Source organism: Fusarium sambucinum, chromosome I, assembly GCF_050947815.1.
Source record: "Fusarium sambucinum isolate potato_lamoka chromosome I, whole genome shotgun sequence".
Lineage (NCBI taxonomy): Eukaryota > Fungi > Ascomycota > Sordariomycetes > Hypocreales > Nectriaceae > Fusarium > Fusarium sambucinum.
In genome coordinates, this window is record NC_139294.1 from 7130141 (window position 1) to 7152462 (window position 22322).

The 22322-nt window shown below is 44.7% G+C and overlaps 9 protein-coding genes across 9 annotated transcripts; 3 read left to right on the plus strand and 6 right to left on the minus strand.

Annotated features, from left to right (window-relative positions):
- Nucleotides 1-710: 710 nt before the first annotated feature.
- On the minus strand, nucleotides 711-3180 carry FSST1_005009 (uncharacterized protein; the record flags this gene model as incomplete). Its single annotated transcript, XM_083231240.1, has 6 exons — nucleotides 711-892; nucleotides 951-956; nucleotides 1014-1272; nucleotides 1467-1617; nucleotides 1663-1999; nucleotides 3009-3180. The coding sequence occupies 6 exons, from the start codon at nucleotides 3178-3180 to the stop codon at nucleotides 711-713; spliced, it is 1107 nt and encodes a 368-aa protein (XP_083088439.1).
- A 270-nt stretch (nucleotides 3181-3450) lies between these two features.
- FSST1_005010 (P-loop containing nucleoside triphosphate hydrolase protein) lies at nucleotides 3451-5292 on the minus strand (the record flags this gene model as incomplete). The annotated part of the gene is made up of 4 exons (XM_083231241.1): nucleotides 3451-3686; nucleotides 3737-4796; nucleotides 4849-5128; nucleotides 5231-5292. The coding sequence occupies 4 exons, from the start codon at nucleotides 5290-5292 to the stop codon at nucleotides 3451-3453; spliced, it is 1638 nt and encodes a 545-aa protein (XP_083088440.1).
- Nucleotides 5293-6024: 732 nt separating this feature from the next.
- Nucleotides 6025-7408, plus strand: FSST1_005011 (uncharacterized protein; the record flags this gene model as incomplete). The annotated part of the gene is made up of 2 exons (XM_083231245.1): nucleotides 6025-6238; nucleotides 6282-7408. 2 exons carry the CDS (start codon nucleotides 6025-6027, stop codon nucleotides 7406-7408), a joined length of 1341 nt encoding a protein of 446 aa, XP_083088441.1.
- Nucleotides 7409-8136: 728 nt separating this feature from the next.
- Nucleotides 8137-9446, plus strand: FSST1_005012 (uncharacterized protein; the record flags this gene model as incomplete). The annotated part of the gene is made up of 2 exons (XM_083231246.1): nucleotides 8137-8629; nucleotides 8725-9446. The coding sequence occupies 2 exons, from the start codon at nucleotides 8137-8139 to the stop codon at nucleotides 9444-9446; spliced, it is 1215 nt and encodes a 404-aa protein (XP_083088442.1).
- A 1405-nt stretch (nucleotides 9447-10851) lies between these two features.
- On the minus strand, nucleotides 10852-11202 carry FSST1_005013 (uncharacterized protein; the record flags this gene model as incomplete). Its single annotated transcript, XM_083231247.1, has 1 exon — nucleotides 10852-11202. One exon carries the CDS (start codon nucleotides 11200-11202, stop codon nucleotides 10852-10854), a length of 351 nt encoding a protein of 116 aa, XP_083088443.1.
- Nucleotides 11203-11625: 423 nt separating this feature from the next.
- On the minus strand, nucleotides 11626-13370 carry FSST1_005014 (amino acid/polyamine transporter I; the record flags this gene model as incomplete). The annotated part of the gene is made up of 4 exons (XM_083231248.1): nucleotides 11626-12001; nucleotides 12046-12125; nucleotides 12170-13128; nucleotides 13175-13370. The coding sequence occupies 4 exons, from the start codon at nucleotides 13368-13370 to the stop codon at nucleotides 11626-11628; spliced, it is 1611 nt and encodes a 536-aa protein (XP_083088444.1).
- Nucleotides 13371-13748: 378 nt separating this feature from the next.
- Nucleotides 13749-15153, minus strand: FSST1_005015 (uncharacterized protein; the record flags this gene model as incomplete). Its single annotated transcript, XM_083231249.1, has 2 exons — nucleotides 13749-15031; nucleotides 15078-15153. The coding sequence occupies 2 exons, from the start codon at nucleotides 15151-15153 to the stop codon at nucleotides 13749-13751; spliced, it is 1359 nt and encodes a 452-aa protein (XP_083088445.1).
- Nucleotides 15154-15925: 772 nt separating this feature from the next.
- Nucleotides 15926-17624, plus strand: FSST1_005016 (cytochrome P450; the record flags this gene model as incomplete). The annotated part of the gene is made up of 2 exons (XM_083231250.1): nucleotides 15926-16058; nucleotides 16108-17624. 2 exons carry the CDS (start codon nucleotides 15926-15928, stop codon nucleotides 17622-17624), a joined length of 1650 nt encoding a protein of 549 aa, XP_083088446.1.
- Nucleotides 17625-17768: 144 nt separating this feature from the next.
- On the minus strand, nucleotides 17769-22210 carry FSST1_005017 (P-loop containing nucleoside triphosphate hydrolase protein; the record flags this gene model as incomplete). The annotated part of the gene is made up of 8 exons (XM_083231251.1): nucleotides 17769-18351; nucleotides 18395-18478; nucleotides 18526-19741; nucleotides 19788-20600; nucleotides 20645-20878; nucleotides 20925-21425; nucleotides 21472-21982; nucleotides 22025-22210. The coding sequence occupies 8 exons, from the start codon at nucleotides 22208-22210 to the stop codon at nucleotides 17769-17771; spliced, it is 4128 nt and encodes a 1375-aa protein (XP_083088447.1).
- Between the last annotated feature and the right edge of the window lie 112 nt (nucleotides 22211-22322).

Below are 22322 nucleotides of genomic sequence, written 5' to 3' on the forward strand. Positions count from 1 at the left end.
GTTGTCAATACAGCTTTCCCCGTTGTGCAGTAGAACTTGCCATTGTGCTACACGTTAAAATCCGATTCAGAACAGACCCTATAACTTTATTCACGCTTGGAAGCTTTTCACTGTACTACTTAAATGACACACAGAACATTCAAGCTTGATAAAAACATACTTTCAATTTTGGTGAGCCCTCAATGATTTCGAGCATTAACACGACTGTGGTAGTTAGTAATGCTAAGGTACCTGTGACATTAGGTCCTGGAGAAATTAATGTCCCGCGGTGTTTTTAAAGTCCGCCTTACTTCGTTTCAGTCCTAGCAAGTACAGCTATGGCGCACTTTTATTTCTCCTTGCATAACACCACATTTTCCCTAACATTGTGATAAATCAGGAAGAAACATAGAACATAATAAATAGTCTGCACCTCGGCCAACAGGTAATCGAGGACTGCTTTTCCACCAGGACTGTTGCCTGACGAAAGTTGGTACGCTTCGTCTATGAATTTATGGGCACTTAAGCTTTCGCCCAGGCCTTCTCAATTTCCTCTTAAGTTTTCAACAAAGGTTAATCTGTCCGCGCAGATTAAATTTTCAATATAATTCAAATCAAAGGTTCTCTCAAGACAAGGTTTCTTCCACGGTGTAACTCTTACGGCATGAACCTTATAATAGAGGTTATAAAGGAAGCTTCTGTCACGCTGAAGACAGCAGCAACTTCTTCCTCTACGCTTCGTCTATAAAGACACATCCTCCACCGTTGTTGTTGACTTCCTCGATAAGCTTCTCACAGCCAGAGACACCCATATTGGCCAATTTTGATCCAGTGACTTCTTTGAAACAGCTGCCGGCGACGGCCCCAACAGAACTGAGAAACTCGGCGTAAATCCTGGCAACCGTCGTTTTACCTGTCAGAATGGTCAGTCTCGTCATTATCTCATTTCAACAGGTAGAAGGGAAACTCACCTGTCCCTGGATTTCCAAGCAGCGAGCAACTTCACCTTTCGTCTCCAAGTGAAAGTCCTTGACGTATTTTCGTGTCGACAGTTGACTTGATAGAAAGCAATTGGTCTTTGACTGATTCTAAGCCAATCATGCCCATCAGTTTGTCCAGAGCGTCATTACGTGCACCCTCGACCTCCTTCATGTGCTTCCACTCAGAGGCAGCACCCGAAACAACATCCAATTGTGGAGCCGAGGCTTGGGGAGGTGGCTTGCTTGCCTGGGCCGCTTCCAACTTGGTCTTGACGGCACGGGCCTGATGTAGAGCCTCAAGCTCTTGTTTCTTCTACTCGACTTCGTCCACCTTCTTCTTTCTTTCCGAATCGTACTTGGCGGTCCGACGGAGATGGTGGATCTCGTCATCAATCTCTTGCAGTTCTAGTCGGTACTTGTCTTCCTGCTCCTGCCGGGCTCTTTCAATGTCCAAGTCCCGTTTTATACGGCGGCGGTTTTCCTCATCTTCTCTGGTGCACGCCTTACAGTTCTTGAGTTGTCTCCATAAGGAACCTTGGAAGTGTGACCTCTGGCGCAGGTCCTGTCGATCTTTGCGGAACACTCAACCTTTGAATGGTCCTGTACTCGATGGCATCGTCGATTGCAATAGTGTTTCCCACAGCTCAGAGCAGCACCACTATAGAGATTAGAAAGATGTAACAGTCAAGAAAGCCAAACATACCAAGGTTTTGCGCACCCGCCATCGGGACACATCATATCAAAGTCTTCGGGAGTCTTCAAGAGCATAGAGACGTCTGGATGTTGCTCGCAATGTACCGAAACACCATTGAATAGAGAATCGTTTCTCTTCAGCGCATCAAAATACTGCGTCCACATTTTCCCTCCTTTCTTACTCTTCATGAATGTCTCCTTGTTACCAAAGAGAACCATGCCGTTTCGCGCTCGCGATAGGAGGACAACAAGTCGCTCGCGAGCATACAGAAATCCGATGTCGCCAGAATCATTACTACGTGTGACCGAAACAATGACGATGTCGCACTCTTCTCCTTGGTAGTTGTCTGTACATGTTAGCTTGACTCTGTTCCTGATCTAAAGTGGGATAATTATATATTTTCTTTTCCTAGTTAATAATATTACGAATCTCTTATAATAGAAGCAGCGTTATTTAGTTAATTAACTAGATAATCTGCACTAAGCCTTTAGCTTTAGGCTTTTTTATTTAGACTTCTTTTAATAGCTATAACTTAAAGGCTTTAGCTGCTATTATTATTTACCTCTTTAATTAATTAAATTACTTATTATATAAAATAATTAGCTTATTAAATACCTTAAAGAACTTATTTTATTATTTAAATAATTTAACTTTTTCCTTTAAGATAACCTTTTTAAGCTATTATATTTCTTTTAGCTTTTTTTTTATTTTAATCTTTTTTTTTTTTTTTTTTTTTTATCTTTTTTATATAAAATTAAGAGATTTAACTTATAAATAAAAGCTATTAGCTTAACCTTTATAAGGATATCCCTTTTCTTTATTATATAAAGGTTTATTATCTTTATATATAGCTTAATATTTTTATTATAATTAATTATAATTTTAATTATATTAAAATATAAGCTATTAAGATAATAACTAGGATTAATAGCCTTTAGCTTAATAATTAATATTATATATAAGAATTATAATAAATTAACTATATATAATAAGATTAAGATTAATTAATTTTAATTTTATTTAATTAAGTAATATTAATTAAGGTTATAAGAGGAAGAAGTTATTATTATTTTTAATATAATAAAAGCTTTTTTTATAAGTTATAGCCTTTATTATAAGGTTTATATTAAAAGAATTATATTATAAAAGAAACCTTATTTTAAGAGAACCTTAGATTTAATTATTATTAAAAATTTAATTTATATAAATAAATTAATCTTTATTAAAAACCTAAAGAAAATTAAGAAGGCCTAGGTAAAAGCTTAAGGATTATAAAAAATAATATATTTTCTTTTAGGGGTTTAGAAAGGCTTAAGACATATAATTAGTCGATCGCTCCTAATTTAAACACTTACCGATGGTTGACAAACGAAGGGTCTTCTTGTTCACCTTCGCCGCTGCTGGGGTGATCAGGCCCGCACGTAGCAAATCGTGTGAGTCAATGTCACCCAACACAGGATCGGTTTCTTGTCGCAGGGTTTCCCTGAGTAGGAACAGCTGTCCAAGATACGGCGTAAGAACAACCATGTTTTGGGTTTTTTATCCATTCTGCGAAAGAAAGCGGACCATCTTGAGAACCATCATAGCCTCGTGGGTATTTCTCTTTGTGGCCTTCGCGGTGGGATCTCGACTATCGTTTACATCATCCATGGTATACTCGGGCTTTTCGTGGTGAACGAACGTGACCCGAGATTTGAGTCCTCGAATTGAGCCGCGTTTGACAGTGGATGATACGTCTTTCAACTCAGGATATGCCATCATGCGGGGATATTGCGATATGTCCGGATGGCTGCGATGCTATTCTTGCAGTGCTGTAAAATGACGACCCTGGGTAATAAGTCTCTCAAACAGAGAAACGTTCAAATCGTATCCCTCGCCCTTTTCTTTTGTGAGAGCGTAGTTGCCAATCTTGGGTCTCAATTGTTTGTGATCACCAATGAGAATGAGTTGCTTGACGGAGGCACTCATAGCGGTGATGATATGAGCATCAAGGATTTCTCCCGCTTCTTCGACGAGAATGATGTCGGGGGTTGCTGTTTCGATGATGGATTGGTACTTCGCCGCTGCAGGTCCCAAAACGCACGAGAGGACCCTTCTAAAAAGTCGTTCAGTCTTCCCATGCCCTTGATGTCACCGTTGCGCAGCCAATAGTCATAAACTGCTTCGGGCTCAATTACTTTACCGCGGGAATCTACCATCTGAAACCCATCATCGTCAGGGACTTGGAACGCGGACCATGCCGACGTAAATGATTCAGAAAACTCGAGGTACTCGAGAATATCAGCGGGGCTGACGCCGCGTCCTGCGAGCTTCTTGCTGTATTCATGACGCTCCTCGTCCAGTTCAGTTTCTTCAACTCGCAGCGCGTTGAGAATATTTCTCTCTTCCATAGTCAGCCAGTATCTTTTCTGGCCATCGTACTCGTGTAATAGAGTGGGCTTAGTGGCGTCAGTAGATTTAGACCCGAGGCGAACGATCTGATCCGAGCTAACGCCAAGGCGTAGAATAGTCAAAAGGATGATGGCACCCAGGAACGACTTTCCGGTGCCTGGGGGACCTTGGATCAAAGAGCTGTCCGTGAATCTGAGACCGACGATAGGCGGCGACTTGAGTAGATTGGCGTCGCTTCGCACGAGTGATCCAAACGCAATAACTTTGTCGTCGCAACAGAGAGCGCCAAAAGAATCATGCTTCATGAAATGCTTGGAGTTGGCAACAAAGGCTACTTTTCTGTCTCTGGACATATTGCGAGGGAAATTTACACCCTGGCCACAGACCACGAACAGGCTGTAAGTGTAAGGATGAATGTGTCGCATGGTCGTCTTATCAACATCAATATTGACAAGCTTCATCTCGCCAAGGGTGACTGGTTTGCGCTTGCTTTTCTTTCGGCCCATGGCAACTTGGAGGTCATCGCGAAGCTCTGAAAGCATGTCTTCGCGGAGCAGCCGGAATAGCCAATCGCGGTAAACCTGGCTTCGGGTGTTCATTGGAGCGTCAAATACCTCTCCAAGTCGTTGGAGGGAGGGAGGGTCGGTAGACGTGAGCTCATCAGAGGTGGGATAGATAGAGACTTGACGGAAATTTGCATGATCGTTGTCGTGACGTCCTCCAGGAGTGATGCCCTGTGTTGCAGATTGGGGCTGGGAAAAGATCTTGATGATCGTCTCAATGTGATAGGGCAATTTTCCGAACTTGAGGCAATTGAGACTTTAGAAGACTTTGACGCTCCATCATTTGGTCCACTTCAAGCTTCTGTGATTCGAAGCTTGTTTGGTCGGATACGACTTGCAAGCAGAGCCAAGCGAAAGCTTCTAGCCCAAGACTGTCAAGTCTATCACTACTGTATGCATCCATTGAAGCGCTCCAAAATGTCGAGGGCTCTAGGATGGCAGACAAAATCTGGCGAAGGAACCCGCCGTTATTGAATGCAATTACGCCATCGTCTGCCAGAGTCAGGATAAGAGGCAATGACCTAGGTCGAATTGACGAAGTCGGGGCTCAGGTCGGCACGTACAGCTCTTTCGAGAGCTGCGAAGCCGGGTGTGTTGGAGATGAGGACTTCTACACATTTAACGGCCGTGTTTTTGTCACTGAAGGCCTGACAGGCTTGCAGAAAGATCTTAGCCGAGTGAGCATTGGTGATCTGTTGCTCTCCCTTGGTTATAGCCCAGAAAGACTTGATGGGATTGGCGGCTCGTGAGCCTGATGCGTCTTTCACAAGACCATAGCCGGTGGTACAGGTGGTACAGTCAAGATAGATGGTATGAGGAGAGTTGAGATGGAAAAGAACAATTCCGAGTTGTCAAGGCAGAGAGTGTCAGGTTAAGGTGCACTTTGTATTGGGCTGCCCGTGAATGAAGCGGCATTCCACAGTCTGCCTAGAATCAATCCAACCAGAACCGCCACAATGATTGATTATGCATGGGGCCGACAAGGCTTCATTGTGCAATGTAACAAACAAATTCCTATTCGTCATACGACCAGGCTTTGGAGGGTTGATGGGCCTCCCACAGCAACAATGGTGGGGTTGATATTGGCAATCAACAGCAACGATCAAAGAATTCATTGCTTTTAGGCATGAGTTATTCCTGAAAAAGGATTGTACACGAGTGATTCATTTGTGTTGGTCAGATTGGGTGGCCTGAATGTCCAGCATTCACAGCCCACTGTTGGCCGCAAACCTGGCCAACACTGCGCAGCAAGTGTAATTAATGCAAGAGGCCGGCCATCTTCACCATTCCTGTTTTCTTCTGTCGGCCGTATTAATGAAATGTTTAAATTCTGACTTTGATCTCTCACTCTCAAAATTTCACTCCCTTTCATAATTTCCCTTGCTCACCCGTCAAATTGATCACATCCGTCTTCGCCATGTATCGACGGTACAGAGGCAACAGAGGTTCTCTCTCAAGCGACGATGAAAAGAAATCAGACATCTTTAAAACACATCCGCTTGGAGATGTAATTGGGCGCATCACTAGGGAGAGTCTCTCCGACACTGGTGTCAGCGCACAGATTGACAACGTTCAATGTGTGGCATCCTACAACTGGGTTAGCTCTTCAACACCCAAGATCATTATCCCAGGTACGTGAACCACCTAATTGAGAAATGCCTCTAACATTTATAGGCGAGCCTCCCAGATGGACACCACTAAAGGGCTCCAACAAACTGCCTCAAGACTCCGGTGATTACTATCGCGACATCAACGCCGCCTCTTACCCCAAGCATCCATTGGAGCCTGCCATTGTCTCTGTCATGAAGATGCATCCAGAGCCCATGCCCGTCAACATTGTCGCATGTGGAAGCTCAATTGGAAACCTTTTACGTTTTGCCAGAGGGGTCGACCTCGACCGCTGCTTTCGCATTCTCGTCGAGAGGGTTGGCGACACTGTTCATCTCATTCGCAGGGAGGACGCACCTGATCAGACAATCGAGGATGTTCGAGGATTTGGGCACACCTTTCCCGAGGCATACACTACTTGGGGTCCTGAAGCTAAGAGATCCAAGACCCACCAAAGAATCATTTCATATCGGTTCGCCGGTTATCATCTACTTGTCCGCTTCGAAGGCGATGGGTTTCTTGGTCCGCCCAAACCCGAGATTCGCATCAGGTCATGCGATGAAACGTCCAACGCAAATAACCTTTACCAGATTGAAGATATTGGCGTCAGTGACTCACCAGTAAACATCAACAACAAGCTTGTTGTTTTGGAAGGCGGCGAGAATATACCCCAGAGCAGCATCTTTGACTTGAAGACGCGATCGGTATACACCCGCCAGAAGGATCATCTTGGAGACCAACTCCAGCGTTTGTGGATATCCCAGATCTCGCAATTCCTCCTCGCCTACCACGAAAAAGGGCTCTTCCGGGAAAGCGATATCGAGATCAAGGATGCCAAGTCCGATATCGAAAAATGGCAAGATCAGAATCAGCCGTCTCTCAATCGCCTTGCTGCCCTCCTCCACGTCATCATTGACAACACTAGAACATCCAATGATGGCAAGTTGGAGATAGTATGGTCTAAGAACGGCTCTCTCGAGATTCGAAAACAATTGCCAGATGGGGGAGATGTCCTGTCGGAGCCAGTAAGGAAGCAATGGGAGGCTTGGCTGGGATTTAAGAATGAGGAGAAGTCTGATCTTGAAGGCTCGGGACGTTGGGAAGAGTTCATGGCAACACTCTCCGACAGTGATGAGCAGAGCGATTACGCTGCATGTGATGCTGAATGCGGCTATTGCGGAAAGTGCAAGTAGTAACGGGGCATATGTACATGACAGGATGATATACATCTCCCGTTGTGATAGCATCAGGTTGGATACTACTGGTTGGCATGTTGTGAAGTAGCTTAAACGTAGTAGAGGAACAGCGCACACTCAAATTGAACATGATGTACTACAAATCAAGCAAACAATGCCAACATTTTATCGCTCTCAGCGTTGATATTCTTTCTGTCAGACGTACTCTAGACTACCGCGACCAATCGCCTCGAAGATGAAAGTGACTGTACCTGCCATGGCTTGATAGAAATACAAGCAAGTCAAGAAAGGGATACTTAGATTCCCACTAGATCTGTAACACCGCCTAGATGGGTGGCATGATAAGTTGTCAATGTCATGTTGCATGTTCTGGAAACCCATATTCCCCAGAAGATTTAGATTTCGGTTTGGAGTAGACCGTCGTTTCTTTTCAATTTCCAAAGTCTAATACTAACTTTATCCCTCACGCTGTGGCGATGAGTCATGATAAGTAAATGTAAAGAAGCATATATAATGTTGTTGTTCCACTTCGCATTCGTGGCTTTTCTTCCATTTTCTTTTCTTGGTATATCAGAAACGTCAGCCACTGGAACCATTAGAGAAGAAACTTATAGGTCGGTTTATATGTCTTTGAACATGCTTCTCAAGTTATTTATTTTTGTATCCTAGAGCTTAGACTGACTCCTCTGCTTCACTAGCTACATCTGCTTCTTCCCTCTCTTATGATGACTAACTGGTTATCCCTGCCCCCCGAGATACGTTATAGTATCCTCGACCGACTATCATGGCTCGGCGCAGGAGTAGGAGTCTATGCCTTTGTGTCTGAGGAATGGCGACAAGTCCTGCAGAAGAGGAACTTTAGCCATCTCAAGCTTCATCCAAGTTGTCTTCTGTTTCTGGACCAGCTTTCCGAAGAAGCATCGGCGCAGATTGATTACATTTGGCTAAACATAGAGCTCACGGCCTACAATTGTAGAGCTTGCCGAAAGTGGGAGTCACTGACACAGTCCTATTCGAACAACCGTATCACAGTGGCAGCAGTCTCCAGATTGTTCTCAATCCTCGCTAAGTGGACGCACGAAGGACGACATCTGACGTTGGAGCTAAACGCCTATTCCCCAAGCGACTCGGAACATTGGTTCAAAGACTGTTATTTCGGTGCTCCTGCGGAAGATAAGTTCGAGGTTCTCGCCAAGCGGCGGGACTTTCATGACCCGGGTCACTGATGGTGGCAAGGCCGTATTGTGGAGCACCCCCCGGACAAGGCACTAGGTCGGCCATTTGTACCACTTGACAGTCTGAATTTCGAAAAGGAGCGCGAGCTCCCTTTGGTCCCATCCAGTACGAGCCGTGGCAATTATCTGAAGGCGTGTCCCAGCTCCCTTGGGATTCTTCCTATGAGGATATGATTATTAAGATTCCCCACAGTGTTAAGATGGTCACCGTATTCGAGGACTTCAACGAGAATTATCTTGACTTGTTTCAACTTGGTCGAGGGTCTGACGTGCAATATAACCCGGAACGGGTTCGTCAACCGAGTCCAGGTGTGGGAGCTGCATTCGCTAGCAGCCGAGAGCTAGAGCACCTCTCAGTCGCATTTCTTGTCGATGCTCGTCATTTTATTGATGCGTGTGGGCTGCGGCGATGGGACAAGTTAAAGTCTCTCACTTTGACCTCCCGAACGATGTGCAAGGATGAGCCCGACAGGACCAATGACCTCTTGACGGTAGCAGTACACGCTGCACAAAGAATGCCTAACCTCGAAACGATGATCCTATGGAACGGGTCTAAAGGAGAGGCTTGTTCTTTCACCTACTTTCAACGAGATGGATATGCGTCAATTACCTGGCGAGCAACATGGGAGTCGGCATTGAGTCCGATACTGGAGGGTTGGAGCGGAGTTGATAGAGTTGAAAGATATTTGTTGACGGACGAGATAAGATCTCACGGAGAAGCTATCAAATGCCTAGGGTTGGATCATGTGGTTGACAATATCTCTTTGCAACAGATAATCGCAGAAAATAGCCAATCTTGAAGTTGTAAGCAATTGCGGCAACATACGAAATTGAAAGGTAACTTTATCGTATTTACCTAGACTAGACTCCAGATATCAAGAATGTGCTATCTTCGAAGGATACAAATAGAAACTGCATGGAACATTCTTCTCAAATTGCGTCGCCACGTCTGAAACGCCTTCATCGTTGGACTTAAATACAAGCGACAATGGATAAATGTATCTCAGTTCTCATGAGAAAAACACAGTGGATATCATGGTAAGATTACCCTAGTCAATAATATCACGAATCTCTTACGATAGAAGCAGTATTATTTAGTTAATTAACTAGATAATCTGCACTAAGCCTTTAGCTTTAGGCTTCTTTATTTAGACTTTTTTTAGCAGCTATAACTTAAAGGCTTTAGCTATTATTATTACTTACCTTTTTAACTAATTAAATTACTTATTATATAAGATAGTCTTATTAAATACCTTAAAAAACTTATTTTATTATCTAGATAGTTTAACCTTTTCCTTTAAAATAACCTTTTTAAGCTATTATATTTTCTTTAGCTTTTTTTTTTATTATTTTTATATAAAATTAAGAGATTTAATTTATAAATAAAAGCTATTAGTTTAATCTTTATAAAGATATTTCTTTTCTTTATTATATAGAGATTTATTACCTTTATATATAGCTTAATATCTTTATTATATTTAATTATAGTTTTAACTATATTAAAATATAAGCTATTAGAATAATAATTAAGACTAATAGCCTTTAGCTTAATAATAGTAATTAATATTATATATAAGAATTATAATAGGTTAGCTATATATAATAAAAGACTAAGATTAATTAACTTAATTAGTTTTACTTAATTAAGTAATAATATCTTTAACTTTATTATTAGCTTATTAATTAATTAAGGTTATAAAAAAAAGAAATTATTATTATCTTTAATATAATAAAAGCTTTCTTTATAAGTTATAGCCTTTATTATAAGGTTTATATTAAAAGAGTTATATTATAAAAGAAACCTTATTTTAAGAAAACCTTAAATTTAATTATTATTAAAAATTTAATTTATATAAATAGATTAACCTTTATTAAAAACCTAGAGAAAATTAAGAAGGCTTAGGTAAAAGCTTAAGGATTATAAAAATATTAATAAAAAAATAAAAAAAATAAAAAAAATAGTAAGATTACCAATCAGCAGAAAGGTAGTAGTTTTCACACCTATAGTGCCGGGGTGAAGTTTCTATCGTCTTCAGAAACAAAGATATCTGTTCTTGTGCTGTTATTTATTTATATCTTAAGCTCAAGCCGTCCGCCACTCCTATCTCGTAGAAAACGTTGCTTTTTGAGACGTAGTTTTGTCAGAGAATACCGTGGTGAATCTAAACAGATATCCCGAATGGCGTTTCCAATTCTCCATATTTATCAACCATCAAGTTCAGGACTCACCATGATAGAAACTCGTTCCGGCACACGGACTGCCTCACAAGCAATTCCCATGACTACAATAACAATTTGCGCTAGGCGAGCATCTCCTACAAAGTAAAGGCTTCCTCGCCCATCAGTGAATATGCCATCCCTTATCTGCTCTCCATTAAGGTACTTGAATTCGATATTAAAGACTTTGCCGCGCGAGTCAACTGTAGCTTTCAGACGGACATCTAGGCTTTCGCTCTCGATTCGGAAATCACCAGGAAGACCATTATAGTACACCTTGAAATCGGTGATATAATATGGTTCTCGGGGAACATTTGTGCCGTTCATACCTGAGGACATGATGAGAGAATGTTGATATGGAAGTAGTATTCGAGGAAACAGAGATGGTTGGGTATGCTATTGAAACGACTAGAAGAAGATACTTATAGCTCATGGAGGGAGGGAGTTGTCTGCATCAATGCGAGAATCAGTTTCGTTCATTCACTGTCCTCAGAGTATCTGAAAAACTGACCACTGGAAGTATAAGAGACGAAATTATTAGGTCAGCTTATGCTCTTCAGACTGGAGCTCTTAGACTACTGATCTTTGTAACCTAAGACTTAGGAGTGCAACGTTTCTGCTACCACTAGACTGTGACAAGCATCATGCCTTTCTGACAAAAATCATCCAGCCTATGATCAATACACTTTATCACTATACTACTCCATCCATAGGCTTAACCTCACTGGTTCTCTGCCAACTTGTCTTGTACGCTGAGGCCATCTAATGGTGTCGGACAGACACCTTGCGGTACCGTACCGTCTCAACACCAGCATCGTCAAATGTCCTATCAGCAACAACCTTGTATCCTCCAATCTTTGGAAAGATCTTGGTCCAGAATGTCCAGTAGACAGCACCGAGTATCAAAACACCAACGCCGACAACAGGGAACACGTAGTACGGATATCCATCTGCGTTCCAGTCGCCATCAGGCGGAATGAAAGGCACGAAAGCGAGGAAGATATTGGCGAGCAGATAAAGAACCGAGATCGGAAGGTATGTGTACCATGGTGATTTCCAGTTTTCGGACTTGTTCCAGTGGAGATAGATAAGACCGGCTGTGACGAAGCCGTTGATCCAGGCGCCAGGGTAAGTGTATCTGGATTTGTTAGCATAGTTTTGTGACGGGCTGTTGGGACGTACAGGTTGACGATAAAATTATAAGCTGGTCCAGCAGGTGGTGCAAGAAGCACAACGACAGTGACAATCCAATGAAGAAACAACTATACCCATTAGCCACATCAACAACACCTTATAGGACACTTACGGATGGAGCAGGCGAATTAAAAGGCTTGTTTGAAGCCCAGAATCGACTAAAAGGCAACATGCCCTCTTTAGCCAACTCCTGATTCACTCTCGCATGCGCAAACGAAACAGCTAAAACATTGCCCAAGTTACTCAGCGCGACGAATGCAGGCAGACTCCTTGCCGCAGCGCTTTCACCAAAAATGTTCCTGAAAAAGAGGCCGGCGACAATGACTTCAGACTTGGCGAGGTCAGATTTGGGAATTGCTGCAAAGTACGCCACATTTGCGAGGACGTAAAGAATCGTTACGCCGCCGATGGCGATGGGAGCTGCGACAGCAAGTGTCTTTCTGGGGTTCTTCAGTTCGCCGAGGACATAGTTTGCGTTTTCCCAGCCCTTGTAACTGTAGATAATGTTGAGAAGGGCGTTCGAGTAAGCGTATGCTCCTCCACCACCATATCCGTCTCCATCTTCTATGCGGAACGCGTTGTCAAAGTTGTGAGGATTGGGAACGCGACGGTGTCCTGCCAGTGCAGCAAAGCCTGAAAAGACGATGAACAAGAGGATGACCACTTTGAAAACGCCCAAGACGTTGAATAATCGGATACCCCACTTTGGAAGCGTACTGTGAAGGAGGACTGAGAAGGTGATGCATGCAACTGCTATACCGCGAGCCTCCCACCCATCAGGTGTCTCTCTACCTGATGCATAGAGGATGTAACGTCCAAATGCTAGTGAGTTACCAGACGAGAAGCCAAGAAGAATCATTTGACTGGCCAAGACACATGTAGCCAAGTATTTGGGATGTCGATAGACTCTTTCAAGGTAGTTCTTCTCGCCACCAGATCTTGGAATAGCCAGTCCGAATTCGAGAAACACGCTTAAACCGCAAAAGGTCAAGAAGCCACCGATGATCCACAGCATAAGAGATATGCCCACGGAACCAGTAGCTGCAAAGATACTAGAGGGTGTAGAAAAAACTGATAATTAGCTTGGTCATTTTGAATATGATGGTAGTAAACCTACTTCCTGTACCGATCATCTTGTTAAGAATCAAAAAGACAGCACCGGTGACGCCAATCTTGCGATCTTCGGTGAACGCAAAGTTTTGCGCATCGATGGTACTGGCGTTGTCAGCGACAGGCCTCTCATCGCTATTGAAGCCATCGTAGGGCTGACCGCGCAAGCCATCAACGGCTTGGGTTTTCTTTGTGTCAGCCATGTCTGCCTCGAAACAAGACAAACCTTAATCATGATACTACGAGATGTGAGCCTTTATACAGAGTGAGAATGCATCATACGCAATAAAGTGTTACATGACGATGGAGTACAAGACAAAAGTTCCCCTCAGTTCTGCAAATAATATGGCTTTGCGATGTCGACATCGAATCCTAGCATCGCCAAGATGCGCAGATCTACCCCAAGGGGAAGGTAAAGACCCGTCAGCGGGCGTATTGACCCGGCCACAAAATAAGCTCTTAAGCATCAGCCCAAGGTTATCGAGTGGCTGCTGATCATTTTACAGGGGTATAATAGGCTATTTATGAGATGAAAAGTAGTGTCTAATTGGTTCATTATTAAAAGTACAGCTAAGTTCTAACTAGAAACAGAAGATGTGATCAGTCATCTTGGAAGAAGCTCCAGGCTGTTCGAATCCCAAGTTGCCAAGAGATGTCTTGGCCGCTTTGATCATACCAGGAGGTCCGCACAGCATAATCTTGGAGTCAGGCCCAGGCGCAGGGAATTTCTCCTCCATAAGCGCCTGTGTAGCGTAACCAGTTCCGTACGCCCAATTTTCGGGCGCCTGTTCAACAAGATAGTAGAGTCTGAAGTTTTGGGGGTATCGTCGGGCAAACGTCTCGAGTTGCTCGCGAAGCAGAATATCCTGCTCCGAACGGTTGGCATACACGAGACTCACTTGTGTAAGATCACGATCGTCTTCGCAGATAGCACGGATGATCTGGAACATGGGAGTAATTCCTGTTCCACCAGCCAGCATGCCTATTCTCTTGCACATACCACGCTGGTATCGCATAGCTCCCTTGGGCCCACGGAATTGCACCTCATTACCGAGTTCGAGGTTGGCAAGGTACTTGCCAGTCAGAAGACCGTCTGGATAGCACTTGATGACAAGCTCGAGCTTTCCGAGATCGCTGTTATTTGAGATGGGTGTGTAGGATCTGTTGACTGATTTGCCATCGATTTCGGCCTTGATGGCGAGATGTTGACCAGTTGGTAGACCGAGAACTGTTGTAGGTGTGGGAAGAGTGAAAACTAGACGGTAAACATTGGGAGCAATCTCTTCCTTCTCGGCCAAGGGAAGAGCGTGGTATGCTGTAGGGTCGAGCCATCCTCTTTGGAGTAGAGGGTTAAGCTTTGTGACCTTGGGCATCTTCTTGTGAGGAGCATAGCTCATGAAACCACCCTCCTCAAAGTGAAGGTGCTTGGATAGCTTCTTGACGGTGACAGTACCGGCAACGGTGAAAAGCGCAGAAGCAATGATGAAACCTTCCAGGAAGCCGGGGCCAGATCCAGATCCAGGCTTGATCTTGGGGAGAGCAGACAGAATTTCAGGGTTCAGTCGGTATGCTTGGTGAAGAGCAACAGCACCAACTGAGATGGCAGCAGTAGCTGTAAGAGCGGTTGTAGCAAAGCTGCTTCCAGAAACAGCGACAGGAGCGGCCTTCTTGAGAGTAACAGCCTTGGGAGCGTTTCGCACAGGTGCACCCTTGTACTCTCCAATGCGATACTGCTCCATAATCTCAAAGGCATCCTCAGAGTGACCAGCACTGTCAAACTCTATTGTTGAGTCTTTTCCAGCTGATTCAATGAGGACATCGGCACCACCAGGGTGGTCTTCCATGTATTTTGTAACATCATAAACTAAAGCGGTCAGCGATGTTATTTTGTTGGATTAAAATTTTCTTACCTTGTCCCTTGATGATTGTCCAACAATCACCGCGGGTGTTGTGAGCAGCCACTTCCTTTGCAGTAAATGAGGCCATTTTGATTGTACAGAGATTAATTGATAGACAGATAGACAAATATCCGGGTCAAGAGGAGACAGCACATTATATTAATCGCTATCAAATACGGTCGCATTGACTGGTCTCTGCTTTTGCCCCTTTTAGGCACGAGCCGAGGCTTGTGGCCCTTTCTCGGCCGACTGTGGGTCCGGAACGGCCGAGTCTCCGTGCCTGTCTCCGTTTTGTTGTGTTTGAATGGGCATGAATTCCGTCGGTCAAAGCTTTTCATCAAGGGCCACGAATGGATTGTCAATCCGAGGCACGGAATTCGGTGGTGAGATATACTCCGACGGTCTTGGACATGATGAAAGATAATGATGTGTACATACAATCATGCTTGAAACGTGTATTTGCAATTGGATTGCGACTCAAGTTAATTGCTAACCAAGCTATCCTGACTCATCCCACCAGTAGTGCCCGTTAGGTCCGGCACTAATAAAGGATACTTACTCCAACGGGCAAGCTGCTCTTTAAAATCTGTACTTTGTTAACAGGGCTGCGGAGAATATCTGGTGGATCCAAAACGCCACCTCATCATGTCAATACCGTCTGCAGACGCAAATTCTTCATGACCCCTATCCAATGTACCGGCAGATTGCAAGGTTCGTATCTTTGATCCACACGAATCCGCTGTAGCTCAACCTGGGCCTCGGCATCTTCAATGTCATTGTTTGCTTTATATAGACCAGTAGACCAGCCAGCGACCAGCCATTTGTAAACTTGTTCGTCTCATTATACTATATTCATCATCATGGCTACAAAACGTTTTCATCTCATGGGCGAGGACCCTTCAACAGCCCAAGAAATTGAGCTACCCGCCACCCTAGACGAGCAAGGTCTCCAACACTTGGTAGCGTCGCATTTTGCAATTGTTGACCCTAGCGGTACGTCAATTAAATAAAATAAAAAGCCAAACTTTTACTGACTTTTTAGGTATTGCTTTTGTTACCGAGTCTGAGGCTTTGCCGACGGTCGCTGATGTTCTCGCTGCTGATGACATTTCCATCACCATCGATGGCAAGGCCGTCCGTGAGATTCCAGGACCCAATGGTCTGCCTTTTGTAGGCAACTATTTCGAGGTCTATCCCGACCATCTCGGCAACCATCAACGTCTGTTTGAGAAATATGGTCCTCTCTTCAAAACCACAAACATGGGTAACACCATCTACCACACAAACGACCCCAAGCTAGCCACCATTGTCTTCTCAGAGACAGACTTCTTCTCCAAGCGAATTATTGAGGGCCACCCTCTGTTCCCAATCAAGAACAAGGAGGCCGGTGTCTTCCTTGGTGATACTGATACCGAAGAGTGGAAGGAGGTACACAAGTTTTTGCCCCCTGCCTTGGGTCCCAAGGCTGTGCGACATTACGCACCCACCATGCAACGAACTGTCGAGGATGCCTTCAAGGTCTTTGACGAACTTGATGAGCGTGATGAGGCCTGGAACGTGTACCCTTATATGCTGAAGCTCGGAGCCCAAGCTGTTGGAAAGCTGGTCCTTGGAATGGATTTCCAGCACTTTTCCTCTCCTGATGCCCGACCTCATGCTATGGTCTTGAGAATCGCCCAATCTCTTGAACTCAACAAGAAGCTCACCTCCATGCCCAGCTGGTACAAGAGTCTTCCTTTCGGCGACCCTCAGCGTATGCGAGAGGCTCGTGCTCACATGGAGGCCATGATGACAGCGTCTGTCGCCGCCGCTGCCAAGGGTGAAGGAGACTTGGAACTCCAGGATGCCGCTGTTGAGGCCGAGAACATGGTCGACTATGTTCTCCGTGCTAGCGATAGCAAGGGCAACAAGCTTCCCCGAGAGCGTATCATGGAGCCCCTCGTCGTCGCCACTGGGGCCGGTTTCACCACAACCAGTTCTCTTCTATCTTGGCTTTTGTATGGTCTCGTTGCCTACCCCGGCATGCAAGAGAGACTTCTTCAAGAGTTGGTCGACAATGGATTTGACGAAGACACCCAGATCACCGCTGATCTGACCAACAAGCTCACATTCCTTGACAAGTACATCAAGGAGACACAACGCCGCCACAACCCCTCTTACCAACCCGCTAGAACATCAGCTGTCGACATGATCCTTCCTGGTGGTTACAAGCTGCCCAAGGACTCTATCGTCATCCCCGCCCTCCACCACATTCACAACAACACCAAGATCTGGGACAACCCTGCGCTGTTCGACCCCGACCGCTGGGACACTGACCGAGTCAAGAACCGTCCCAAGGATTCTTATATCCCTTTTGCAGCCGGACCTCGCATGTGTGTCGGCTTCAACTTTGCCCTGCAAGAGGTCAAGGTCTTCCTGCCTAAGCTTGTATACCGATACAAGTTCAATCTCGCTCAAGATGGACCTGTCGAGTACGATCCTATGTTCCAGCTGATTAGGCCTAATAACCTGTATGTCAGGGCTGAAAAGAGAATAAAGTGGCCATCAAAGAGCGATTAAACATATGAATGACATAGATTAGATTTGGATGGATAGACAAAAGTATTTAATAGCATGTAATGTACAATAATTATAGATGAGTTGCAATTGGTCGAGTGAAGATGTGAGATAATACTACATGTCGAGTGGAGTTCTTTTCAGCGTCTATCCATGCAACGTTTTCAATGCCGAATCTCGAGTTAGTAACTCTCTCGGATTGCCAGTTTCGATTATTCTGCCATCCTTCATCACTACTACAACGTCAAAGTCTGTGACATGATCAAGTCGATGCGCAACTTCAATGACTGTCCTGCCGTGCATAACTTCGTGGATGATTTGGCGCACTTCTTTGGTCGTGGCGTCATCCACACTGCTTGATGGTTCATCGAGAAGAATAATGTTGGAGTGGGAGAGCAACGCTCGTGCAAGACAGAAGAGTTGACGCTGTCCGACTGAGAAGCCAAGTGCCGATATATCAGCGTCCAACCCTCCACGGGTTTCAATAATTGGCCATAGAGTCGTCTTTTTCAAAACTGCAATGAGCATCTCATCCGCCTGAACGAGCTCTTCGGGGTCCATATTTTGCCGCACCGTGCCTGAGATATTGACCGGATCTTGCGGTATAGTTGTGATTTGCGATCTAATATATTGGCGTGGTATCGTCGTAAGATCTTTGTTATCGATGTGGATAGTTCCAGTTTGGAGTTCGAGAAGTCGCAACATTGAGAGGATGAGGGAAGATTTGCCACTGCCTTGTTAGCTTTTTCGATAAAAAGGGGACGGTGCTGTACCTTCCAGAGCGGCCGCAAAGACAGACTTTCTGTCCTGGTTCGACAACTAGAGACACGTCATGTAGGACTGGTTGCGTTTGATCACTTCAAAGCTTTAGCGAGTTTCAAAATCACAGTAAGTAGTATCATACCTGTACGAAGCTGTGATGCCCTCAATCTCAATTTTGCCTGCTGGCCAGTTGTCTGGCATTTCTTTTTCGCTGTCCTTGTTCTCGTTTGGTGTGCTGCTAATAAACGCTTTGAGTCTAGCTATAGCTCCTAGAGATGTCTCCAAAGTCGTCCATTGATCAATCACAGTTGTTAGAGTCAGATTCAGGCCGAGCAAATTAACCATGGAGAGTCCTATTGCTCCTTCGCTTGTGGTTCCCGGGATCCGAAGTGCAATTGTAACCAACAACATCGCCATACCAGCGACAAAGAGATCAAGCACCAGCTCTAACCATCTCTGTATGCAGAACATTAGATAAAACGGCTTTTGCGATGTGTTGAGTAGTTTGAAACTCTCGTCTAAAAGTTCTTTCGCCCATCCAAATGAGCGGACTGTCGATAATCCCGCTGTGATTTCAGTGAATTGGGTGTAGAGTGGCGTCTTTGCTTCGAGATCAAGAAGACGCATTTGCCTCGACGTGCGTAGGTAGTACTTTTGGATGAGGTATAATGCAAGAAACGAAAGTGGGAGAAAAGCCCCAAAATAACTTGCGCCTGATGCAACAACTCCTGTTTGAACCAAACCGCGTAGAGTCAAGTCTAGCGTGAGATAGAACGCCAACGGTAATGACATATCAATGAGCGACATGTCTTGGCTAAAGCGGTTCAGAATGCTACCATTTTCGGTTGTTGTAAAGAAATGCAATGGTGCTTTGCAAACCGCTTTCAACAGTTGCTCGTGAAGGTTGTTTGAAGATCTCTCAACACCCTCTATGAGGAAGTAACCGATATTGAGAAGAGCCATAATCATGGAGGCGACAACTAGTCCCACATAGCCACCTGTATATCTGGCATCCTTAGACCCGTCACCCTTCTCTGTCCATATTCGTAGCCAGATCTGAGGCATGGCTTCCAAGACCGCACCTGTCACAGAGGCGGGAAACACAATGCTGATGACTTTCCAGCCCATTGATCGAACATAAATCCGGTAGCATTCTGTGTCACCTGTTTTTCGTGACAGGTCTATTTCTTCTTTTGGGGTAGCCGTGACAATGTCCTTCTTAACGATTTCGGGGGATTGGATGGGCGCAATAGCTCTGAGCGTTTCCGTGAGTTCAAGATCAGAATGTGTCATTTGATTGTGAGTAATGCCACCCTCTTGAACAACTGTGATGTAATTGGCCGAGGAAAGAAAACGGGCTGGTTGTTAGAATGTGGTCGCTCATTGTTGAAAGGAAACACTTACCGTTACTGGTTGCAAGAATGACAGTCCTTGTACGAAGCAACCCATTTGCTCCCAGAAGTCGATCAAAGACTGTGTCAGATGTTGTTTGGTCAAGACTGCTAAATACATCGTCAAGAACGATGAGCTTGCTTCGGGAGTAGACAGCACGAGCAAGGGCAACTCGCTGCTTCTGCCCTCCACTTAAGGCCACTCCTCTGGATCCAACAACAGTCTCTTGACCTTGAGGCAACTGCGCCAGGTCCTCCTCAAGTGCACATGACCGTATGACTATCGCAAGCCATTTCTCATCAACCCGCGACTGCCCGATGATATTTTTTCTGATTGTTGTGTTTCGCAGCCATGGCACTTGATCACAATAGGCAACTGACGCCTCTCTTTTGACGATGCCTTGTGAGGGTGTATTCTCGCCGATGATGGCTTTGAGGAGGGACGACTTGCCGCCTCCTACTTTGCCCACGATCATATTAATAGTTCCGTGAACAACACGCATGTTAATATCGGTGAGAAGTGTGTTTCCTTCGTCTGTAGAAAAGTTTGCATCCTCGATGACCATGGCCAGGTCGTTTTCGGGTACCTCTGCTGTCATGACATCTTGTTCTTTGAGCAACAGAAATGATTGGATCCTGCCACACCCTGCGACAACCCCAGCAATCTGCATCAACGAAACCAGAACGGAGACAAGCGGCTGGGTGACGAGTGATACCAAAGACAATGATGTAAAGGCTTCGGCGACGCTCAGTCCTCCGTCTGATTTGGACCAGTAGATTGCCGAGAGTATCACAACAACCGGTGTTACCTGTGCAGATACCATGGCTAAAACGTTAGCAATGCTAAGTGAAAAGAAAGTGGCAACTCACCAAGTGTGACGAAGTGTACAAGCAACCATCGAAGTTTTGTAGATATCTCCAATTCTTTCACTCTCAGATCCTGCACTGTTTGAAGATAGAAATCGGTCAATCCCATCATTTTGATGCCTTTGATCTGATCCATCATGCTTGATGTTTCGCCTACACGCTTTTGTACCATATTGTTCCAACTCACTGTCGCTGGCTCCATTGCTATCGAGATGATTCCGCTCAGAATGGTTGTGACTTCGTTGTTAGCTTGGTTACGACTTGCGGACCAAGATTTACTTACTAATTGTAGGAACCAACACAAGAAGACTTGGATTACCTATCTGACGGTGTAATAGATAGATACCAATTGGAAGCTCAAGCATATTGGCCCACATGTCATGCACTGACGCCCCAGCAGCCACAATCGTTTCGACGTCTGTTGTCATGAGGGTGACTTGTGCGGAATCTTTGATGGATGACGTTTTGAGTCTTAGGGTCTTCTTGAATATTAATGAGACTAGTCCACCTCTGTACATGGTGACCATCTGAAATGAGAGATGCTTGTGCCATGCTCCAGATACTGCGAGGCCGAGATAGATAAGCACAGTCGCTCCGATAAGGCCACTGGAAATTTGTACAGACATTTCCTTTCGGCCAACAAAAGTAATGACGGATTGTATAAGAAATGGTTGTGCAAAGTTGAAACCGCTGTGGAAAAGTCGAGGAAAGATGCCTGCTGCAAACTGCCATTTGTAGGCGAGGAAGGTGCACTTCAAAAGGCTGAACTGGCCGTTCTTTTGGTCTGTAGATGTTAGTGAAACGCCGAGGATGACTTGATCTAAACTTACCTCGTAACCATCGTTCTTCCAACGGTATCAACACATGATCTGTATCGAATTTTGTGTCAATGTTTTGTAAATCTTCAGTTTCAAGAATGCCACGACTTCCTTGAAGAAAGAGACTGTTTAGCCACCAAAAGAAACTTCTGTTGATCACACCAGAAGAGGTTTCCCGAATCTTTTCTTGCTCTCGTACCAAGAGTTTAGGCCATTCTTCTAATATCAGAAGAGTTGCTTTGAGTGCGAGGGAGCAAGTGAACACAGCCGCAATGGCCCATATCGACCTTATCCAAAAGGTGCGTACCAAAGCAATGTCGAGAATGATAGTAACGGCAAGATATCCCCCAACGATCTTGGACGGTTTCCTGGAGTTTCTGTGTTCAAAAAAGATCAAAGTAATAAGGGCTATCGATTCGGCAAATCCAAACACTGGTTCTGCTATGGCTATCGCTGTCGAACTCTCTCGAGACCACAACACAATCAGAGTCACCTGCAGGCAGACATAACAAGCAGCCGTGGCCTAAGCTGTTAGCAAGGCCAAATACATGTTCAAAGCGCTTGCCAATTTGATCCATAATAAAGTTCCAAATACGGCAGCCCTCTCGTTGTTCCTCAGCACAAACAGTCGAAGTGGCACAACAAGCAGAAACACTGCAGTGGGCAGAAGCGACAAGATGCTCTGCTCAAAAAGAATGGTAAAGTCAAAAACGCCTACTCGGTGAGGCCCGAAGTTATTGTCAGAATCCATGGCGTGTCATGAAGAAACAAACATCTCCATGATCAACTGCTATTCGGCCATGTTATATATAAGTCTTGCCGTCTAACATAGAGCGCTCCAAGGGACTAGAAGGGGTTTAGCG